Source organism: Pavona decussata, unplaced genomic scaffold (assembly GCF_977016875.1).
Source record: "Pavona decussata unplaced genomic scaffold, jaPavDecu1.1 SCAFFOLD_455, whole genome shotgun sequence".
Lineage (NCBI taxonomy): Eukaryota > Metazoa > Cnidaria > Anthozoa > Scleractinia > Agariciidae > Pavona > Pavona decussata.
Window position 1 is genome coordinate 182,501 of NW_028145803.1, and position 25,253 is coordinate 207,753.

The following is a 25,253-nucleotide window of genomic DNA, read 5'->3' on the forward strand; positions in this document are numbered from 1 at the left end:
CTCGCAAGCAAATCGACTTCCGGTAAGACGGGTCGACTGCAAAGGCAAACGAATCGATCGATTCGAGTCGAATCGTCAACATTTTCTACCCTCCCTCATAACCCGCAAGCGAATCGACTTCCGGTAAGACGGGTCGACTGCAAGGGGAAACGAATCGATCGATTCGAGTCGAATCGAGTCGAATCGTCAACATTTTCTGCCCTCCTTCATAGCCCGCAAGCGAATCGACTTCCGGCAAGACGGGTCGACTGCAAAGGCAAACCGATCGATTCGAGTCGAATCGAGTCGAATCGTCGACATTTAGTCTGCCCTCCCTCATAGCCCGCAAGCGAATCGACTTCCGGTAAGACGGGTCGAACGATCCCGCAAGCGAATCGACTTCCGGCAAGACGGGTCGACTGCAAGGGCAAACGAATCGATCGATAGCGACCTTGCGAAGCATTTATTCACGACCTGACTTCTGGTGAGTCGAATCGTCTTCGCTTACTGACGATTCGACTAAGATTGGGTGTATTGGACATGAGTGATTCTTGAACGTTCCTTACGCGCAAATGAAGGTCATATTGGTGTTAATGAGAGTATAATGACCGTAATGAAACAAATTTGGACACAAATGAATGTTTATTTTCCGTAAATGAAGAGCAAAAGGTGTATTTAGTATTATGTGCTGTCACGTCTGCTTATAGACGCTAATTATACATTAATTTAGACCGCGAGCGGCCGAGCCGTCTCTTTCGATCTCCTAAGTCATTCTGTAGCGCGCGATGGATCTAGCGAGCAGTAAGGCCGCGAGCCGCGAGTTCATTTTTGTAATTTGCATAACTTTACTGTTACTTCGTGCGCGTGATCTAAGGAAAAAGTACGACTGCTTGCAGTCTATTTTTGATTGCTTTTGCTCATTTTCAGTTTTTCTTTTAGGGTGAACGAGATCTACATTTCTTACTTGGATTTCTAGGAGAGAAATAGCATTTACCCGTTGGCTTTTCCGGTCGGTTTCCCGGGAGTTGAGCAACTTGGTTTACACGATCTCTTCATAGACTCCCTATTAGTTCAACGGCCTCCAACGAAAAAACCATAAGGGGTAGACACCGAAAATTCTAAAGTAGAAAGGATAAGCTAGCTTAACGTGCAAAAGTATTGGCCAAACCCGGCAAGAGTAATTAGCTTTAGCCTCAAGAAATGCAGTAAATAAACGACCAAAACAACATGACGGCAGGCGCGAGGTCGTCACCTTTGAAATGGCTACAAACGGGAAAAAATTCTTCAGCTTAAAAAGTAACCTAACCAGCATTAAGTCAATTTGTTCCTCTAACTTTGAAACGAATTTCAAATTGGAAAAAATGTCACAGACTTTGTTAATGACGAGATTTTCAACTGGCTGACCTCTCCAGAGTGATGTTTTTGGGTGCTAAGACTACTGATCAAATAACACATTCTGATTGGTCGAATTTCGTGACGCGCACCGCCTGCTCGCCACCTTTATACTTGAAACTTAAACCGGCATAAGTCGACCTACAGCGACATAGCGGTTCGCACTAAATACGTTTAGACTGTGTCAGTGTGATGCTTGTAAACTTAATTACCGACATATGTTATCCATCATTGAACGTCTCACAAAAAATTACACCGGAAGTCTATGACGTCATAGGACTTTCCCTGTGAAATTAGTCATGAAATTGTCATTGTTAGTCATGTCCAACGATTGTTATATGAAAGGAAGTCGTAACATAATTGGTCATGTGATTTATATTAACCAATCGAGCTTTTAATAAATTTACCCTTTTGAGTTTCCAAATCGAATAGAATAGTTTTCCCAACTGGATGCAATTTTAGAAACAATTACTTCTGTAGCAACGATGGTTTATTCAGAATCTCAATTGGAAGACAAAACAATTCACTCAACGAGTGCTATCACTAAGTCATATCAAACATGCCTTTCAATTTATGGGACGCAGACCGTTGAATTTTAATTCCATGCACGGTCTGTTTTTAAAAAAAACAAGAAGCGGTTAACTGATACAAAGGCCAAAGTCACAGCATCGGAGAAGTAGCAGCGAACGAAATGTTCTCGGACTGCGCATTAGTTGCTTGTGGTTGTTGCAAATGGAACAACGGTATCACAAGAAAAGTAAGATTGCTTAGAAATGTTGATACTCTTGCATGATTTTATTTTTTTTATCGTTGAAGCGGGAGCGTGACAGTAATCTTACTTCGTACGAACTAGGTTTATCACTTATAGTCAAGCTGTTGTTTCATTAGATTTTGTACTGGCCGTATACAATACTTTTGATATCATCATTTGATACATAACCATTGTCATTAAAACAACGATTGAGAGAAATTTTATTATTTCATTACATCCAAGCTGACGATTTTCACTTCTGATGGTGTGTAAAATATGTTTATTATTTAATATTGCTTCTTTATAATTTTCATATTTAATATTTTTTCTAAATTCTTCACTAGCTTTACCTCCCTTATCATTGTCTTACATAAATGGATACATTTTTGAGTTACAAACCAATAAATACAGTGAGTGAAATTCCAACGGTCTCGTCTTTGACTTTTACTTTTGGTTTCTTGTCAGTTTTATCCCTGGCAAACTATGGAGAGTGTTCAGGATAATCACTATAAATCAATCACTATTATCTGATTTATTTCTATCATTCGAGAACTCTTTGTAAACATCTTCAACTTCAATTCCCGTTTTTAAGATTATGAGTGTCAGTAAATAATAGTTTGTTTAACTTCATATTTCTTTTTACTGTAGTTGTAATAAAAATCCTACATCGGTGTCTTACAAAGATCAAGGATAAACATTCCCACGTATGCCAGCCTATTTAGGGTTGATAATTCCTAATCTTATGCACTGCTACCAGATTTTTATTGAATATCTTACTACTAATAAAAGTAGGCTGAGCTGCTAATTTCAATAATTTCTTTTCATCTGTAACTAATCTTTAGTCTACTCTCATATATTCTCCATAGTCTCAGCAAACACACTGTTTGTCTGTGTATTCATAAGCTTGCAGAAGTATTTTTCCAATGCGTTTTTTGTATTAGTTCTCTTTTGTTGGGGTGTTAAATTAATATATATTGCATAGGCCAAGGTACTGATTGAAATATCTATGTACTTTTTTTGATTTTCAGTCCCACATCAGCGTACCGCTGTAAATTCCTGTAATGTAACAATATTTTGTTTTGTCACTCAAATTTGAAATTAGCTTGTAAACTTGTCCTTTAGCTAGATTCTCTTTTGTCTGAATGCTTTTCCAATAATCAGATAACATATTTTCGGAAAACTGTTTAATTTCTAAGGAGCTATTGGATATTCATCAGGTACGTCATGTTATTCCTTATTGCTTAAAATAAACTTCTAAATAAATATTATCCGTTTTTGATTCTTGGCTAAATCAATGTTGTTGATATCATTTTCTGTCATCCATATAAAACCACCAGTAGGTCGGTAAATTTACTCATATCCCAGACGTATAAAATATTAGCATCAAGATACGTGAGATATTTTGAGGGTTTATTCTCATCATTGTTCTTTACATGCTTGTTATTTGCTTTTCGATATCGATTGGCTGTTACTGATCCCTTTTCTCATTCTTTTTTCAATGAATTGAAACATATTGATATCGGCCATTTAAACACCAACTTAGCATTAGTAGTCTTTTAAAAGATATGTTAAAACTTACCATTCCAACTTAGACCTGAACTCACAAAATAATGACATGGATCTAACGTATATTATCGTCAGCAAGTTTTTCTTAAATTTTCAAATACATCAGCTAAATATAGCTAATGATTATAATTCCGATTTAAAATACAAATCATGATATTTTTGACATTTAAAGTATTTCACAAGTTTTGAGCATGTTGATAATCTTCATTGGATATATGATTATCATTCATAATACTATAAACCTAATTTTTTTTATAATCATAAGGATATACTCCTTTTTGTTTCATTAAATAAAGTTTTTCATTTTGGAATTATTTTGATTTATATTTAAAAGTTTCCTCTTGTAGATTATTAACTAGCTTTTCTAAACTGGAACTCATGAACTGGAAACTATCAATAACTATTGAATGTTTACCCAACGTAAAAGCCACATACTTCCCCATTTTATTGGAGATAACATTAATGTCTTGTTTAAATTTACCAATCTCTTGCATAAAAAAATATCATACTCTTCTGAAATGAAGCTAAGAATTCCTAAGATTTCTTAGGACTTTATAATTTCTAAGATTATGAAATATAACAGGTATCTTATCGGTCAATATAAGGTTAATTTTACAATCTTGAGGACCTGCTCCTCTATATTTCCCAGTTATATGACAATGATCTCTAACTCTGATATAAATTATCAGTATATTTATTATTGCAAATACGACATTTAATAGCTGCTTAAAAATATTACTGTCTTCTTTATGCAGCTAGTATCATTTTTTTTAATCGAGGTTCTTTTGTTTTACAATAGTCAAGATCCTCTAGCATATTAAACCCCTATACATCTCAACTTGTTTAGTATATATTTATCAACATAATAACACATAACCCTATAACCATAACCACAGTCAATGTGTTTTTGATAGACTTCAGTGTTTGAATAATTGTTTGATATATCTATATGTATTTTTTCTGTTAAAACGTCCGTATATTTTTACCTTCTTTGGTCAACATGTTAACTGCTTGACAACCATTTAATGCAATTTTCTTCTTGAGAAATCACCACTTTTTCTATGCTAAAACACATTAAATACATACAAAAGTATTTTCTATCACTATGTTTGTGATTTGTTTAATTTTGTATGTATAAAATTGTTTAAATGTTTTGTTAGACCACAATGTTTATTTCCATTTTTTGTGAATAGTAATAAGTTCTATATGATCTTTAAATTTTTCCTTTCGTATATAAAGTAGAGGTGATTGTTTGTTCTCATAGCTGAAAAAATAATATCGATATTCGTTTGGTTTTGTATTTTATTACAATGCTTTTGTGATGCTGAATAATACATTGTTTGTAAGATTTTTTATTCCTCTGAGGACATATTTGTCTTGTAGATTTAAAAGCCGAATATGACACCATCTGAAGCATTCATTGTAACAGTTATTGTTTTTCATATTTATCAAACATTTTGCTAGGCTACGGAGTTAATTGTATGTATGAATTTTCTTTGAAAGATTGATATTTTATGCTCTTAATATAATGATTATCAACTGATTCCACGGTCCATCTTGATGCTTTACTTATCGACTGGAGAATTTGATATAATATCAGTTGTTTCGGATTTCTTTGAGCTTTCATTAACATCATTTTCATTAATAATATTTGACTTCTACTGGTAAAATACGCTGTATTGATTGCTATTCTATCTTCGCCTACCTGTTTCTTAATAATTTTCTTTAATATTTTAAAAAGCCAACAATTTAACGCGATATCCAGACAATTCCAAATGAAATATCGAACGTGAGCGGATAGCAAAACTGAACAAAGCGAAAGTATATTGAACTTCTGAGCTCATAACTGAAAAAAGTGAAAAGGTTAAGATGCCTTAGCGCGAGATGATCATGAACAACTACGTTAAGGTAGACTGCTACACAATCCAAATTTTAAGCTACTTTTGAGTCTACATGTGTAATGTCGGCTGCCTCATAGGCATTCGTTTAATTCAACTACGGTTTAATTAACGCTTACACTCCAATATTATTTTGGACTAAATTCATTGTTTGTTCTGTGGGTATGTGAAAGGGGCTTAATTTCCTAAGAAAGGAATATGAAAAACTTATGCCTTTACTGCCAAAATGATAAATAAAATGGTAAGTGTCTGAAGCTCAGGGCAGAGCCTCCCCGTACAAGACTTTGGTGAGCACCCTCCCAGGTCCACTATCAAAACTACTCATATTTCACAAAATTCACTCCCCACTCCTCGAAAAACTAAAATCACACTGAAAACTATGCTTTGAGACACGTTTCTTGCAAAATTACGCCTTTTTTTTAAAAAAATGCACTCATGCCTAGATCTCATCTAATGGAAGCTAAATAAAACCACAGGACTTTTGTTTTCAAAGACGTTTTTTGGCCAAAATTACGAGACTGTTACGAAATTGCACTCATGCCTTAATGTCACGAACTAATACCGTCAACTGAAACCACAAAGGTTTGATGATGTGAATAAGTTTCTAACAAATTGCGGGACTATTATGAAAATGCACTCGCCCGGCCCTAAATCTTATTTACCAGCTTAAAATATACCACAAGAGGTTTGTTTTCATAGAAGTTTTGATTATCGTCCACTTGAATTATAGTCTGCTGCTTATATTATTTTCCCAAGTTATAAGGTCTGACACTCCCTGACATTAAATTTCTGCTCAAAAGTATGTGAGAACTTTAATTGCTACATGGTGGCAAATTGGCATTCGTTATTAACTGCAGTTTAATGATCTGACCGAGTTTCCAATTTAATTTCGGACTAAATTCATTTTAAGAGATGTAGTGTTTCTACTGTAGGTGTGTGAAAGAGACACCATTTTCTATAGTATATGAAAGGTTTCCTTTTCTGTCAAAAATGGTAAATAACAGATGGTAAGTGTATGGAGCTCAGGGCGGTGCCTACTCGTATAAAACTTTTGAGTGTATCCTCCCAGGTACACCGTCCACTCCCGTTAGTTTCCACACACTCCACTCCCCACACTTGGTTTTCACCCAAAACTTTGCTTTGAGAGAAGTTTCTTGCAAAACTGCGACACTATTATGACAATTCACTCATACCTAAATCTCACCTAATGGAAATTGAATGAAACTGCAGGTTCTTTTTCAAAGACGTTTTCTGCGAAATTGCGAGACTATATGAAAATGTACTCATGCCTAAATCTCACGGCTTAATGGCTGTTACTAAAACCCGGAACGGGGAACGGGAGTCTGGGAACGAGTATACAGCGGTAATCCCTATAAGAATTCAAAATAGGCTATTTAATGCAATAAGGTAACTCTTGAATAGTGCAGGGACCACTTGTAGAAACAGCAGCAAAGTGTAGCCGGATCTTTGTGTAGATCAGGATCAGCAATGTTGAATAAAACGTAAAATTAAATGCAAGGCTGATCGGACAGCTAAAATCATTTTATTGCCCAATATTTCGGTTAGACAATACTAACCTTCTTTAGGGGCGGCAAAAAGCTAAGTAAAAATTGGAAATAACAGTGACAATATTTAAAGACGATACAAATGAAAAGTTGAGATGTGATTGGTTGATAAACAAAGAAAGCTGAAACGTGTACAGTAGACAGATTAAGTTTCATCGCGTCTGTTCATTCCATAGGGTTCAAGAGTCTTGCCCTTGGAAAATAGAAATGCTTCCCTAGCTTTCCGAATGCCGTCTCTGTTGGAGTTAATGAGTTCTAGGGGAATGAGTTCTATGTTGCTGATTGAATGGCCAGGAAGAATGAAGTGATCTGAAACGGCGGTAGGTTGATCAATGTTGTTTAAGGGCTTTTTCGATTGCGCGTCTGTGTTCGCCAAATCTGTGGCTTAGATGTCGTCTAGTCTCTCTAATGTATTGTACCTTGCATCTGGAACACTGTATCATATAGTATATGAGATTTGAAGATGAGCACGTGATGTGATGAGACCCTGTGATCTCATTCGCATGATCGTCACTAACAATACTTTCACTTACAACGGACAGCATTACAGACAAATCAATGGAACAGCGATGGGAATGAAAATGGCTCCATCCTACGCCAATCTTTTCATGGGGAAATTTGAAGAAAACGCCCTAGCATCTGCTACACATTCTCCCCTCATTTGGTGGCGTTACATCGACCTTGGGACACATGGCGAAGATTAATTGAATAGCTTTATCACATACTTAAACAACCTTTGGACACATGGCAGATATTTGGAGTTAATTTTCATAACAGGAATTAAGAATCCAGCCTCAGGAAAGATTTGAAGCTTTTGTGAATAATCTCACCCCTTCGAGGCAGCCAAGATTGAAGGCTAAAACTCGCAATTCTATCCTGAAAATTTCTCTCCTAACGACTCAGTTTTAAATCAGAGATTTAACTGAAGGAAATTGAAACATTCGGCGTATATTTATAAAACATATAAACCACATCATATAATGGGCCTGTTTTTGTATGCCTGACCTGCCAACCAATCTCTTGCGCGCATTTAGTGGCACGAGCAACCCACCCACGTAACCAACTAAGCCTTCGAGGGCAGATGTGTTCCATCAGGCTGGACTTTCAAAAGGTTCAAAGAGGCATTGATCCAAATTAATCGCGAACTAAATTGATCCCTTAAAACGTTTTCGTGCAGTCCCTGAAGACCTCCTATAGTCCCTGATCACGTGCCGTCACTTACTGATTAATACATCATGCTCATTTATTCACCAGGCTCAACATATTCCATCACATTTATTCCATTGGGCATATGCCACACATTGACATTCCAATTTTCGCAGTTGGCAGGATGTTTGTCCCATGAACCTAGTTTAATGGCCTTAGCTCCCACGAGTCTCCTATAGCCAATGGTAGAGCATCCGAACGAGTAATTGGAAGGAATTACGTTCGACTCCTGATAGGAACACTCGGATTTTTTTTTTCGAGTATGCCTGCGCAACTAACTGGTTAATACATCATTCTCATTTCTTCACTAGGGTCAAAATATTACATCAAATTTATTCCATCGCGCATATGCCACAAATTGACATTCCAATTTTAGCAGTATGCTGGATGTTTGTCCCATGAACCTAGTTTAATGGCCTTAGCTTCCACGAATCTCCTGTAGCTCAGTGGTAGAGCATCCGAACTAGTAATCGGAAGGTCTAAGGTTGGACCTCTGATAGGAGAACTCGGATTTTTCTTCCCGAAAATGCCTATGCACTTGGTGATTAATACATCATTCTCAATATGTGCTTATAAGGTTAGTCACAGATGCTTCCATCCAGCTCTGTTCTATTTCTTCTCTGTCATTGATTTTGTCATTATTCTATTGCATGCTTATCTGTTAATATATATAATAGAGGGAGCCCATTATTAAAAGCCTTGTGGTTTCTCATGGGCTTCCTCGCCACCTTCATATTTGAAACTTAAACCAGGATTAGTCGACTTAGCGGCATAGCGGTTCGCACTAAATAGGAAGTCTAGACTGTGTTGTGTGATGCTTTTAAACTTAATTAGCGACATATGTTATCCATCATTGAACGTCTCACAAAAAATCACACCGGAAGTCTATGACGTCATGGGACTTTCCCTGTGAGATGAGTCATCCTATTGTCATTGTTAGTCAGGTCAAACGATTGTTATATGACAGGAAGCTGTAAGATAATTAGTCATGTGATTTATATTAACCAATCTAACTTTTAATAAATTTAACCATTTGAGTTTCCAAATCAAATAATTTTCCCAACTGGATGCAATTTTAGAAACAACTTCAGTAGCAACCAGAGTAGCAACGATGGTATATTCAGAACATCAATTGGAAGACAAAACAATTCACTCAACGAATGCTATCACTAAGTTATATCGAGCATGCCTTCCTATTTGTGGGACGCATACCGTTGAATTTTAATTCCACGGTCTGTTTTTAGAAAAACAAGAAGGGGTTAACTGATATAAAGACCAAAGTCAAAGCAACGGGGAAGGAGCAACGAACGAGATGTGCTCGGACTGTGCATTACTTGCTTGTAGTTGTTACAAATGGAATAACGGTATCACAAGAAAAGTAAGATAGCTTGGAAATGTTGACACTCTTTTATGATTTTATTTCTTTATTGTTGAAGCGGGAGGGTGACAGTTATCTTACTTCATACGCACTATGTTTATCACTTATGCTCAAGTTGTTGTTTCATTAGATTTTGTACTGGCCGTATGCAACACTTTTGATACGTTTTTATACCATCATTTGACATGTAACGATTGTTATCAAGACAACGACTGGGAGAAATTTTATTATTTCATAAGATCCAAGCTGATGATTTTCACTTCTGATGGTGTGTAAAATATGTTTATTATTTAATATTACGTCTTTATAATTTTCATATTTAATATTTTTCTCAATTCTAGTTTTACCTCCCTTATCATTGTCTTACATAAATGGATTCATTTTTGAGTTACAAACCAATCGAATAAATACAGTGATTGAAATTCCAACGGCCTCGTCTTTGAATTTTACTTTTAGTTTCTTGTCATTTTTATCCCTGGTAAACTATGGAGAGTGTTCAGGATAATCGCTATAAATTAATCACTATCATCTGATTTAGTTCTATCATTCGAGAAGTCTTTGTAAACATCTTCAGCTTCAATTCCCGTATTTAAGACTATGAGTGTCAGTAAACAATAATTTGTTTTACTTCATATTTCTATTTACTGTAGTTGTAATAAAAATCCTACATCGGTGACTTACAAAGATCAAGGATAAACATTCCCACGTATGCCGGCCTATTTAGGGTTGATAATTCCTAATCTTATGCATAGCTACCAGATTTTTGTTGAATATCTTACTATTAATAAAACTAGGTTGAGCTGCTAATTTAATTCAATAATTCGTTTTCATCTGTAACCAATCTGAAGTCTACTCTTATATATTCTTCATAGTCTTACCAAACACACTGTATTTTCACAAGCTTGCAGAAGTATTTTTCCAATGCGTTTTTTCCATAGTTCTATTTTGTTTGGGTGTTAAATTAATATATACTGCTTAGGCCAAGGTACTGATTAAAATATCTATGTACTTTTATTATTTTCAGTCCCAAACCATGCAGCGTACCACTGTAAATTCCTGTAATGTTATAATATTTTGTTTTGTCTCTCAAGTTTGAAATTAACTTGTCCTATAGCTAGATTCTATTTTGTCTGAATGGTTTTCCAATAATCAAATAACATATTTTCAGCAACCAGTTTAATTTCTAAGGAGCTAGTGGATATTTCTTACGTATGTCATGTTATTCCTTAGGATGCCTTTATAAACTTCTAATATTATCCGTTTTTGATTAATGGGTAAATCAATGTTGTTGATATAATTAATTTTCTGTCATCCATGTACAACCACCAGTAGCTCGGTAAATTGACTCATAGCCCAGACGTATAAAATATTAGCATCAAGATACGTGAGATATTTTGAGGGTTTATTTTCATCATTGTTCTTTACATACTTGTTATTTGCTTTTCCATATCGATTGGCTGTTACTGATCCCTTTTCTCATTCTTTTTCAATGAATTGAGACATATTGATATCACTCATTAACACTAACTTAGCATTAGTAGTCTTTTAAAAGATATATTAAAACATACAATCCCAACTTAGACCTGGACTTGCAAAATAATGGCATGGATCTAACGTATATTATTGTCAGCAAGCTTTTCTTAAATTTTCAAATACATCAGCCAAAATAGCTAATAATAATATATCCGATTTAAAATACAAATCATGATATTTTTGACATTTAAATTATTTCATAAATTTCGAGCATGTCGATAATCTTCATTGGATATATGATTATCATTCATAATACTATAAACCTAATATTTTGTTGGTAGTTCTGTTTCTTAAAATCGATTCATACTATTCATATAATTAAAAAGGTATACTCCTTTTTCATGGTTTCATTAAATTAAGTTTTCCACTTTGGAATTCTTTTGATATATGTTAAAAAGTTTCTTCATGTAGATTATTAACTAGATTTTCTAGACTGGAACTCATAAACTGGAAACTATCAATAACTACTAAATGTATACCCAACGTAAAAGCCATTTACTTCGGTATTGGGGATAACATTAATATCTTGTTTAAATTTACCAATCTCTTGCATAAAAATGACTATCATACCCTTCTGAAATGAAGCTAAGTATTTCTAAAATTTCTTAACACTTTATAATCTCTAAGATTATGGAATATAAAAGGTATCTTATCAGTCAATTCAAGGTTAATTCTAAGATATCGAGGAACTGCTCCTCTATATTTCCCAGTTATATGACAATGATCTCTAACTCTGATATTAGTTTCAGTATATTTATTGTTGCAAATACGACATTCAATAGCTGCTATAAAATATTTTCTGTCCTCTTTAGCTAGTATCATCTTTTTTATCGAGGTTCTTTTGTTTTACAATATTCAAGTTCTTCTAGCATATTAGTCCCCTTTACATCTCAACTTCTTCTAGCATATTAGTCCCCTGTAGATGTCAACTTATTTAGTATATATTTATAAACAGTTTTAAGAAAACGACAAAACGTTTAACTTTGTAAAAAGATATTTCGACAGAGAAACCTGTTATCTTCACTTAAAGTATTAAGCGTTGTACATAAGTTGAATTTATAATAAGAAGACAAAAATTTATCACCATCTATTTATTTATCAACGTAATAAAACATAACCTTATGACCATAACCACAGTCAATGTGTTTCTGATAGACTTCAGCGTATGAATTATTATTTGATATATCTCTATGTATTTTTTTCTTCTTAAGACGTCCGTATAGTTTCACCTTCTTTGGCCAGCATTTTAACTGCTTAACAACCATTTAAAGAAATTTTCGTCTTAAGAAATCACCACTTTTTCTGAGCTAAAACACATTAAATACACACAAAAGTATTGCCAATAGCTATCTTTGTGATTTGTTTAATTTGATTACGTTTAAAATTGTGTAAATGTTTTGTTAGACCACAATGCTTATTTCCATTTTCTGTGAATAGCAACAAGTTCCATATGATCTTTAAATTTTTCCTTTCGTATATAAAGTAGAGGTGGATGTTTGTTCTTATAGCTGAAAAAATAATATCGATATTCTTTTGGTTTTGTATTTTATTACAATGCTTTTGTGATGCTGAAAACTCAACACCTCAATAATAATCTAGCTTTCCAAAACATTTTTTGTAAGATTTTTTATTGCTCTAAGGACATATTTATCTTGTAGATTTAAAAGCCGAATATGACACCATCTGAAGAATTCATTGTAAGAGTTAATGTTTTTCATACAAAAAAATGTTTTTATCAAACATTTAGCTAAGCTATGGAGGTAATTGTATGTATGAATTTCGTTTGAAGGATTGATATCTTATGCTATTAATATAATGATTATCAACTGATTTAACGGCCCATCCTGATGCTTCACTTATTCACTGGAGAATTTGATTTATTATCTGTTCTTTCGGATTTCTTTGAGCTTTCATTGACATCATTTTCATTAATAATATCTGACTTCTACTGGTAAAATACGCTGTATTAATTGCTATTCTATCTTCTTCTACCTGTTTCTTTATATTTTCTTTAATATTTTAAAAAACCTAGACAACAATTTGACGCGATATCCAAACAATTCCAACTGACATATTGAATGTGAACAGATAACAGAACTGAACAAAACGAAGTATATTGAACTTCTGAGCTCATAACTGAAAAGAGTGAAAAGGTTAAGTTGTCCTAGCGAGAAATGATAATGCTAATTTTAAGCTACTTTTGAGTCTACATGTGTAATGTGGGCTGGCTCACTAAATTTCGAGCCTCATTGGCATTCGTTTAATTCAACTGTCGTTTAATTATCGGCTACACTCCAATGTTATTTTGTACTAAATTCCTTTAAAGAGATGTACTGTTTGTACTGTGGGTACGTGAACGGAGCGCCATTTTATAAGGAAGGAGTATGAAAGAGTTATACCTTTACTGTCAAAAATGGTAAATAAAATGGTAAGTGTCTGGAGCTCAGGACAGAGCCTCCCCGTACAAGAATTTGGTGAGCACCCTCCCAGGTCCACTACCAACACTACTCAAATTTCACAAACTCCACTTTCCACTCCTAGTATTCCACTTAAGCCAAATATCAGCTAAAATCACACTGAAAACATTGCTTTGAGGCACGTTTCAGGCAAAAATACGACACTATTATGAAAATGCACTCAATTGCCTTAATCTCATTTAATGGAATTAAATTAAAGAACACGTTTTTAAGCCAAAATTGCGAGAATATTATGAAATTGCGCTCATGCCTAAAACTCACGACCTAATGCCGTCAACTGAAAGCACAAATGTTTGATAATGTGAAAAAGTTTTAACAAATTGCGGGACTAATATGAAAATGCACTAACCGGCTTTAAATCTTAAATACCTGACTAAAATATACCACTAGAGGTTTATTTTCATAAAAGTTTTAATTATAGTCTGCTGCTTATAAGGTCTGACACTCCCTGACATAAAATTTCTGTTCAAAAGTATGTGAGAACTTTAATTCAGTGCTACCTGGTGGCAAATTGGCATTCGTTATTAACTGCGGTTTAATGATCTGACCGAGTTTCCAATTTAATTTCGGACTAAATTCATTTAAAGAGATGTAGTGTTTCTACTGTAGGAGTGTGAAAGAGACACCATTTTCTATAGTATATGAAAGGTTTCCTTTTCTGTCAAAAATGGTAAATAACAGATGGTGAGTGTATGGAGCTCAGAGCGGAGCCTATAAACTTTGGTGTGTGCCCTCCCAGGTACACTACCCACTCTCTTTATTTTCCACACACTCCACTTGGCTCTTTCAGTTCTCCACTCAAGGCAAGCTAACGGAAAATTAAAACCACACTGAACACTATGCTTTGAGACAAGTTTATTTCAAAATTACAACACTATTATGAAAATACACTCGTGCCTAAATCGCAACTAATAGAAATTGAATAAAACGGCACGAGGTTTGTTTACAAAGACGTTTCCACCGAAATTTAAAGACTATTATGAAAATGAACTGATGCCTAAATTTCACGACCTAATGGCGTCAACTGAAATCACAAAAGGTTTGATGATCTAAAAAGAGTTACTAACAAGATTGCGGGCCGGACAATTATAAAAATTCACTCATGCCGAAATCTTAAATCTTAACTGCGAAAAACCACAAGAGCTTTGTTTTCAAGGAAGTTTTAACAATGTTCCACTTAAATTATAATCTGCTGCTAGTTTTTTACGTTCAATACATCTCTGATCTTATCTATGATATTGCTGGCTGCAGCTTTAGTAAAAATAACCGCCTAAACTGACATAATATCTCCCAGATAACGTCGACGGAGTGATAAGCTCTAGAACTGATTTCTTATTGCAGACTGGGTTAACTTTATTTATATAGTTCGCTTGTCATCTTGTGTATCCTGTAGATCAAAATAAAAAGTCAACTGATTCAGGGAAAAGAAATTGAATTCAGTTATTGTATTACATAAGACACGTTCACTTTTGATACTCACCTTGATATCTCCGTGTTTTTAAATTATTTGTCAACTTCGCGCCGCAGAGCTCTATGGAGTCGGCTGCAGCGCTTTCTTAGGTAAGCTTAATCGGCGTTCTGCCTGTACATCCGTGTCGTGCCTAAGAAGTTGTACACTCTGTTTAGCTGCATGGTCTACTTTACGAACACGCTGGGTCGGTACCTTAAATGTGTCTTATTTTTTTAAACCCCATTCGCCTACTGTTGCTGTCCTATCTTTTTTTCAGCTCAAACGTGGCCACCAAATTGACAGGAATAGCTATATGAAAGAGTTATACCTTCACTGTCAAAAATGGTAAATAAAATGGTAAGTGTCTGGAGCTACGGGACAGAGCCTCCCCGTACAAGACTTTGGTGAGCACCCTCCCAGGTCCACTACCAACACTACTCATATTTCACAAACTCCAACTCCCCACTCCTAGTATTCCACCCAAGCCAAATATCTGCAAACGAAAACTTAAAAACACACTGGAAACGTTGCTTTGAAACACGCTTCTTGCAAAATTACGAAACTATTATGAAAATGCACTCATGCCTAAATCTTATCTAATGAAAACTAACGGAAACTGACCGAGTTTCCAATCTAATTTCGGACTAAATTCATTTAAAGAGATGTAGTGTATCTACTGTAGGAGTGTGAAATGGACACCATTTTCTATTGTACGTGAAAGGTAACCTTTCCTGTCAAGTATGGTAAATAACAGATGGTAAGTGTATGGAGCTCAGAGCGGAGCCTATAAACTTTGGTGTGTGCCCTCCCAGGTACACTACCCACTCTCTTTATTTTCCACACACACTCCACTTTGCTCTCTCAGTTTTCCACTCAAGGCAAGTATCAGCTAACGGAAAATTAAAACCACACTGAACAATTTGCTTTGAGACAAGTTTATTGCAAAATTACAACACTATTATGAAAATGCACTCATGCCTAAATCGAAATTAATTGAAATTGAATAAAACCGCACGAGGTTTGTTTTCAAAGACGTTTCCATCGAAATTGCGAGACTGTATTATGAAATTGCATTCATGCCTAAATCTTATCTAATGGAAACTAAAAAAACCACAGGTTTGTTTTCAAAGACGTTCCAGCGAAAATTCATGTCTATTATGAAAATGCACTGATGCCTAAATTTCACGACCTAATGCTGTCAACTGAAATCACAAAAGGTTTGACTGTTAGGTGTCACCCTCGTTAAACAAAGTTGATTTATTTAAAGTTTCTAATAAGTTTGCGGGACTATTATGAAAATGCACTCATGCCGAAATCTTAAATATCACGTGCAAAAAACAACCAGAGCTTTGTTTTCAAGGAAGTTTTAACAATGTTCCACTTGAATTATAATCTGCTGCTAGTTAATTACGTTTATTACAATTCTGATCTCATCTGAGATATTGCTGGCTGTAACTTTAGTAAAAATAACCGCTTAAACAGACATAATACCTCCCAGATAACGTCGAGTAATAAGCTCTACAACTGATTTCTCATTGCAGACTGAGTTAACTTTATTTATGGTTCGCTTGTCATCTTGTGTATCCTGTAGATCAAAATAAAAAATGAATTAATTCAGAGGAGAGAAATTGAATTCAGTTATCGTATTACATAAGACACGTTCACTTTTTATAACACCTTGATATCTCCGTGTTTTTAAATTATTTGTCAACTTCGCGCCGCAGAGCTCTATGAAGTCGGCTGCAGCGCTTTCTTAGGTAAGCTTAATCGGCGTTCTGCCTGTACATCCGTGTCGTGCCTGAGAAGTTGTACACTCTATTTCGCTGCATGGTCTAGTTTACAAACACGCTGGGCCGGTACCTTAAATGTGTCTTATTTTTTAAACCCCTTCGCCGATTGGTGCTGTCTTATCTTCTATTCAGCTCAAACATGGCCACCAAATTGACAGGAATAGCGCCATTTGGATTTTGTTGAGTTTAGTCTTAGGAAAGAACTTTAAGTATCACAGTAGTGCTATGTAAAATGGTACACACGGGCATTTAACAACTTTTTAAAGGAGCTTGGCGAATTTAAGACAACTGAAATTCCATCTCAAACGCTAATTCAATGTATACATTGCATCTTTACTTGTATAGTATTGTTATGAGTCTTTTAACAGTTTAATTAAGTTTACCAAGGGCTTCTTTTAAAGTATAGCTAGCAGCTCCATCGAGATATTACGAAAAATATATTGATATACACAAAAAGTAGAATAAAACAAATAAAATATTGCACATGCACGTGGCCTTTATTAAATGAAGTGTCATACTAAAGTACCTGGAGTACGCCAGTGCTACACTGATAAGGGATGCCGATGCTTATAACATATTTTTGAAGTGCTGTAATACATTGAGAGCTGCACAGAATACAGTACACAATGGCAACTTAATACCCGTCAGCAAGTATCTTAACCTAACTCTTTTGGTAAATGATTTTCCTTTAAAAGATTACAAATTGCTGTCAAGGCGCTTAGCGTTCTTATTCTATGATGTATTCAGTAGGGGCACTATATCCGATGCAGTGATTACCTCTATTACTAACGATTGTAGGAATTTAAAAATAACTTTAAACAAGCTACTGGTTAGGTAAGGCAAATTTCTTTGAAAATTTATAGCTAGCCGTTCGGTAACTGATCTTAGAGCGAGTGAATATAGCAGTAGGACAGCAACAGAGGTACGAAGAATTACTTGCTTGATAGGGGGCACAAATTTCTTTTAATTATTGTCTCCGAAACTATGGCTAGGACAGCAATGAAGTTTGAGATAGATAGCTCAACGAGCATATCTAGGTATTAAAACCGTCGCAGTTTATCTAAATTTAAAGTATTCATTTCCTATCCTTTTCTCTGCAGCAATTGAGACGTGAAGTTAAATTTAAGTTTCTTAATACTTCAGCTATTTTCATCACCATTATACTCTCCTGGAAAGTTATATGTGAAAACCAGTTTCCCATGATTTCAAACTAAAGTTGCTGTTATTTAGGCCAAATTGCAAACTGGTTTTGCCTTGATATTTTGACTGATTGGCCATTATGAATTCTGTTAGTTGTGGAAACAACACCTTTGTTATCAGTTGAAATTCAATTACATGTATCAGGCTTCGCATTAACTGAAAATAAAAACGAAAACTATACTGAGATAGGCAGCAACTTAGGCCATGGAAGATTAGGAAAACAAAATCTCTGTAAGCTAGAATTGAACTTCAATCCGTTCTCAGTATACTATTTGAAGATGGATGCAAGGCTTTAGACTTTCGTCAATTTGAACATTGTGAGCTCTCACAAGTTGCAAAATAGCAATCAAATCTAGAGTTCGCTGTTAACAAAACACAAACTGGCATGCAATACCTGGAGTTTTACTGAAAGACCCTGAGTTCAGCAAACAGCTGAGGTATAAATTAAAAGTTCTTGAAGTACATGAAAAAATATAATGTAAGTATCCGAGGCGCTAGACGATCAAGATAGTGGCGAACTACCAATACAATGAGACAAGTGAAATATCTAATTAAGTAAACTTGTTTTCGCTTTTCTTTGTGATGACATTCCGTTAAAGGATTACCATTACGAACAACAGTTTTTTCGCGGCCTCCTTTCTATCATGGGCTGACTTTGTATTTACATTGATTTTATAACGTTGTGCATTCAGTTCTTCCATCACGATTCTCGTGCCCCTTACATGTCGTAAATTGAGTAGTCATTTTTCAGTTTTAAACATGTCAACGAGAACGGATGATTTAATTTATCTATGTATTCAGAGTACAGTTCAAAGTATGCATGCTAGTTTTATGCGGATTACTTAGACAATACTTTCTTTGTAATGGTGGATTTTAACTAATAGATCAGGTCGAACTAAGAATAGTGCTAAAAAATGTGGAGTGATAAGCTCTACAACTTATTTCTCATTGCCGACTGAGTTAACTTTATATATTTATAGTTCGCTTGTTATCTTGTGTATCGTGCCGCAAGGCAAATAAAACTGTAGATCAAAATAAAAAGTGAACTAATTCAGAGGAAAGAAATGAATTCAGAAATTGCATTACATAAGACACGTTTAAGTTCTTTTTCAAATTACTTGTCACCTTCGCGCCGCAGAGCGCTTAGCAACATGTTTAATATCATCTTTAAATTTTTCCTTTCGTATATAAAGTTGGGGTGGATGTTTGTTCTCATAGCTGAAGGAATAATATCAATATTCTTTTGGTTTTGTATTTTATTGCAATGCTTTTGTGATGCTGGAAAATCAACACCTGAATAATAATCTAGCTTTCCAGTACATAGTTTGTAAGATTCTTTATTCCTCTGAGGACATATTTGTCTTGTAGATTTAAAAGCCGAATATGACACCATGGGAAGCATTCATTGTAACAGTTATTGTTTTTCATATTTATCAAACATTTAGCTAAGCTACGGAGGTAATTGTATGTATGAATTTCCTTTGAAGGATTAATATCTTATGCTATTAATATAATGATTATCAACTGATTTAACGGCCCATCCTGATGCTTCACTTATCCACTGGAGAATTTGATTTAATATCAGTTGTTTCGGATTTCTTTGAGCTTTCATTAACATCATTTTCATTAATAATATTTGACTTCTACTGGTAAAATACGCTGTATTGATTGCTATTCTATCTTCATCTACCTGCTTCTTAATACTTTCTTTAATATTTTAAACCTTGACAACAATTTGACGCAATATGCAAACAATTCCAACTAAAATATTGAAAGTTAACGGATAACAGAACTGAACAAAACGAAAGTATATTGAACTTCTGAGCTCATAACTAAAAAGAGTGAATAGCGCGAGATGATCATGAACAACTATGCTAAGGTAGACTGCTGCACAATCCAAATTTTAAGCTACTTTTGAGTCTACATGTGTAATGTCGGCTGGCTCATTAAATTTCGAGCCTCATTGGCATTCGTTTAATTCAACTGCTGTTTAATTATCGCCTACACTCCAATAATATTTTGTTCTAAATTCCTTAAAAAAGATGTACTGTTTGTACTATGGGTATGTGAAAGGAGCCCAATTTTCTAACGAAGGAATATGAAAGAGTGATACCTTTACCGTCAAAAATGGTAAATAAAATGGTAAGTGTCTTGAGCCTCCCTGTACAATACTTTGGTGAGCACCCTCCCAGGTCCACTACCAAGACTACTCATATTTCACAAACTCCACTCCCCACTCCTGGTTTTCCACCCAAACCAAATATCAGCTAACGAAAACTTAAAATCACACTGAAAACTTCGCTTTGAGACACGTTTCTTGCAAAATTACGACAATATAATGAAAATGCACTTATGCCTAAATCTCATCTAATGGAAACTAGATAAAAGAACAGGATGTTTGTTATCAAACACTTTTTTTTTAGGCAAAATTGCGAGAATATTATGAAATTGCGCTCGTGTCTAAATCTCACGACGTAATGCCATCAACTGAAACCACAAAGGTTTGATGATGTTTAAAAGTTTCTTACAAATTGCGGGACCATTATGAAAATGCACTCGCCCGGCCCTCAATCTTATTTACCTGCTTAAAATATACCACTAGAAGCTTGCTTTCATAGAAGATTTATTTATCGTCCACTTGAATTATAGTCTGCTGCTTATTTAATTTTTCCAAGCTATAAGGTCTGACACTCCCTGACATAAAATTTCTGTTTAAAAGTATGTGAGAACTTTAATCGCTACTTGGTGAAAAAATTAGCATTTGTTATTAACTGCAGTTTAATGATCTGACCGAGTTTCCAATTTAATTTTGGACTAAATTCATTTAAAGAGATGTAGTGTTTCTACTGTAGGAGTGTGAAAGAGACACCATTTTCTATAGTATATGAAAGGTTTCCTTTTCTGTCAAAAATGGTAAATAACAGATGGTAAGTGTATGGAGCTCAGAGCGGAGCCTATAAACTTTGGTGTGTGCCCTCCCAGGTACACTACCCACTCTCTTTATTTTCCACACACTCCACTTGGCTCTTTCAGTTCTCCACTCAAGGCAAGCTAACGGAAAATTAAAACCACACTGAACACTATGCTTTGAGACAAGTTTATTTCAAAATTACAACACTATTATGAAAATACACTCGTGCCTAAATCGCAACTAATAGAAATTGAATAAAACGGCACGAGGTTTGTTTACAAAGACGTTTCCACCGAAATTTAAAGACTATTATGAAAATGAACTGATGCCTAAATTTCACGACCTAATGGCGTCAACTGAAATCACAAAAGGTTTGATGATCTAAAAAGAGTTACTAACAAGATTGCGGGACAATTATAAAAATTCACTCATACCGAAATCTTAAATCTTAACTGCGAAAAACCACAAGAGCTTTGTTTTCAAGGAAGTTTTAACAATGTTCCACTTAAATTATAATCTGCTGCTAGTTTTTTACGTTCAATACATTTCTGATCTTATCTGAGATATTGCTGGCTGCAACTTTAGTAAAAATAACCGCCTAAACAGACATAATATCTCCCAGATAACGTCGACGGAGTGATAAGCTCTAGAACTGATTTCTTATTGCAGACTGGGTTAACTTTATTTATATAGTTCGCTTATCATCTTGTGTATCCTGTAGATCAAAATAAAAAGTCAACTGATTCAGGGAAAAGAAATTGAATTCAGTTATTGTATTACATAAGACACGTTCACTTTTGATACTCACCTTGATATCTCCGTGTTTTTAAATTATTTGTCAACTTCGCGCCGCAGAGCTCTATGGAGTCGGCTGCAGCGCTTTCTTAGGTAAGCTTAATCGGCGTTCTGCCTGTACATCCGTGTCGTGCCTAAGAAGTTGTACACTCTGTTTAGCTGCATGGTCTACTTTACAAACACGCTGGGTCGGTACCTTAAATGTGTCTTATTTTTTTTAAACCCCATTCGCCTACTGTTGCTGTCCTATCTTTTATTCAGCTCAAACGTGGCCACCAAATTGACAGGAATAGCTATATGAAAGAGTTATACCTTTACTGTCAAAAATGGTAAATAAAATGGTAAGTGTCTGGAGCTACGGGACAGAGCCTCCCCGTACAAGACTTTGGTGAGCACCCTCCCAGGTCCACTACCAACACTACTCATATTTCACAAACTCCACTCCCCACTCCTAGTATTCCACCCAAGCCAAATATCTGCAAACGAAAACTTAAAAACACACTGGAAACGTTGCTTTGAAACACGCTTCTTGCAAAATTACGAAACTATTATGAAAATGCACTCATGCCTAAATCTCATCTAATGAAAACTAACGGAAACTGACCGAGTTTCCAATCTAATTTCGGACTAAATTCATTTAAAGAGATGTAGTGTATCTACTGTAGGAGTGTGAAATGGACACCATTTTCTTTTGTACGTGAAAGGTAACCTTTCCTGTCAAATATGGTAAATAACAGATGGTAAGTGTATGGAGCTCAGAGCGGAGCCTATAAACTTTGGTGTGTGCCCTCCCAGGTACACTACCCACTCTCTTTATTTTCCACACACACTCCACTTCGCTCTCTCAGTTTTCCACTCAAGGCAAGTATCAGCTAACGGAAAATTAAAACCACAATAAACAATTTGCTTTGAGACAAGTTTATTGCAAAATTACAACACTATTATGAAAATGCACTCATGCCTAAATCGAAATTAATTGAAATTGAATAAAACCGCACGAGGTTTGTTTTCAAAGACGTCTCCACCGAAATTGCGAGACCGTATTATGAAATTGCATTCATGCCTACATCTTATCTAATGGAAACTAAAAAAACCACAGGTTTGTTTTCAAAGACGTTCCAGCAAAATTTCATGTCTATTATGAAAATGCACTGATGCCTAAATTTCACGACCTAATGCTGTTAACTGAAATCACAAAAGGTTTGACTGTTAGGTGTCACCCTCGTTAAACAAAGTTGATTTATTTAAAGTTTCTAATAAGTTTGCGGGACTATTATGAAAATGCACTCATGCCGAAATCTTAAATATCACCTGCAAAAAACAACAAGAGCTTTGTTTTCAAGGAAGTTTTAACAATGTTCCACTTGAATTATAATCTGCTGCTAGTTAATTACGTTTATTACAATTCTGATCTTATCTGAGATATTGCTGGCTGTAACTTTAGTAAAAATAACCGCTTAAACAGACATAATACCTCCCAGATAACGTCGAGTAATAAGCTCTACAACTGATTTCTCATTGCAGACTGAGTTAACTTTATTTATGGTTACCGTTCGGTAACTGATCTTAGAGCGAGTGAATATAGCAGTAGGACAGCAACAGAGGTACGAAGAATTACTTGCTTGATAGGGGGGACAAATTTCTTTTAATTATTGTCTCCGAAACTATGGCTAGGACAGCAATGAAGTTTGAGATAGATAGCTCAACGAGCATATCTAGGTATTAAAACCGTTTTCAAAGACGTTTCCACCGAAATTGCGAGACTATTATGAAATTGCACTCATGCCTAGTAAATCTTATCTAATGGAAACTAAATCAAACCACAGGAGGTTTGTTTTCAAAGACGTTCCAGCGAAATTTCATGTCTATTATGAAAATGCACTGATGCCTAAATCTCACGACTTAATGCCGTCAACTGAAATCACAAAAGGTTTGATGATCTAAAAAAAGTTTCTAACAAGATTGCGGGACTATTATGAAAATGCACCCATGCCAAAATCTTAAATTTTACCTGCCAAAAACCACAAGAGCTTTGTTTTCAAGGAAGTTTTAACAATGTTCCACTTGAACAATAATCTGCTGCTAGTTAATTATGTTTAATACAATTCTGATCTTATCTGAGATATTGCTGGCTGTAACTTTAGTAAAAATAACCGCTTAAACAGACATAATACCTCCCAGATAACGTCGACGGAGTAATAAGCTCTACAACTGATTTCTCATTCCAGACTGAGTAAACTTTATTTATAGTTCGCTTGTCATCTTGTGTATCGTTCCGTAAGCCAAATAAGATTGTAGATCAAAATAAAAAGTGAACTAATTCAGAGAAAAGAAATTGAAGTCGGTTATCGTATTACATAAGACACGTTTACTTTTTATAACACCTTGATGTTACCGCTTTCTTAGGTAAGCTTAATCGGCGTTCTGCCTGTACATCCTTGTCGTGCCTGAGAAGTTGTACACTCTATTTAGCTGCATGGTCCAGTTTACAAGCACGCTGGGCCGGTACCTTAAATGTGTCCTATTTCTTAAACCTCATTCGCCGACTGGTGCTGTCCTCTCTTCTCTTCAGCTCAAACATGGCCACCAAATTGACAGGAATAGCGCCAGGTATCACGTCATTTGTTCAGTTTAGCCTTAGGAAAGAATTTAAGTATCACAATAGTGCTATGTATAATGGTACACAAGGGCATTGAACAACTTTCTTAAACGAGCTTGGCGAATTTAAGACTCAACTGGAATTCCATCTCAAACGCTAATTCAACGTGTACATTGTATCTTTCTTTTCTTGTTCAATGTATAGTACTGTTATGAGTCTTTTAGCAGTTGAATTAAGTTTGTCAAGGGCTCCCTTTAAAGTATAGCTGACAGCTGCTCTAGATATCCCTAAAAATATTGATAAATACAAAAAGTAGAATAAAACAAATAAAATATTCCACATGCAAGTGGTCTTTATTAATTTTAAGTGTCATACTAAAGTACCTGGAGTACACCAGCGCTACACTGATAAGGGATGCCGATGCTTAAAACATATATTTGAAGTGCTGTAATACATTAAGAGCTGCACAGAATACACAATGGCAACTTAATACCCGTCAGCAAGTAACTTCACCTAACTCTTTTGGTAAATGATTTTCCTTTAAAAGATTACAAATTGTTGTCAAGGCGCTAAACGTTCTTATTCTATGATACATTCAGTAGGGGCACTATATCCGATGCAGTGATTTTCTCTATTACTAACGATTGTGGGAATTTAAAAATAATTTTAAACGAGCTACTTGTTAGGTAAGACAAATTTCTTTATAAATTTATAGCTAGCCGTTAGGTAACTAACTTTAAACCGAGTGAATATAGCAGTGGGA

General features: G+C 35.1%; 1 protein-coding gene across 7 annotated transcripts in view; it reads left to right on the forward strand.

Moving 5' to 3' along the window:
* LOC146450496 (uncharacterized) overlaps window positions 1-25,253 on the forward strand; it is a 174,440-nt gene that overhangs the window by 139,798 nt on the left and 9,389 nt on the right. The window contains exon 1 of one of the 7 annotated variants that reach the window (XM_085100331.1): window positions 23,632-24,501. The exons of the other annotated variants lie outside the window; for them this stretch is intronic. Within the exon in view, the coding sequence (XP_084956457.1) occupies window positions 24,368-24,501 (134 nt within the window). The 5' untranslated portion in view covers window positions 23,632-24,367. Of the gene's footprint in view, window positions 1-23,631; window positions 24,502-25,253 lie in introns of those variants that run through there. 7 annotated transcript variants of the gene reach the window in all.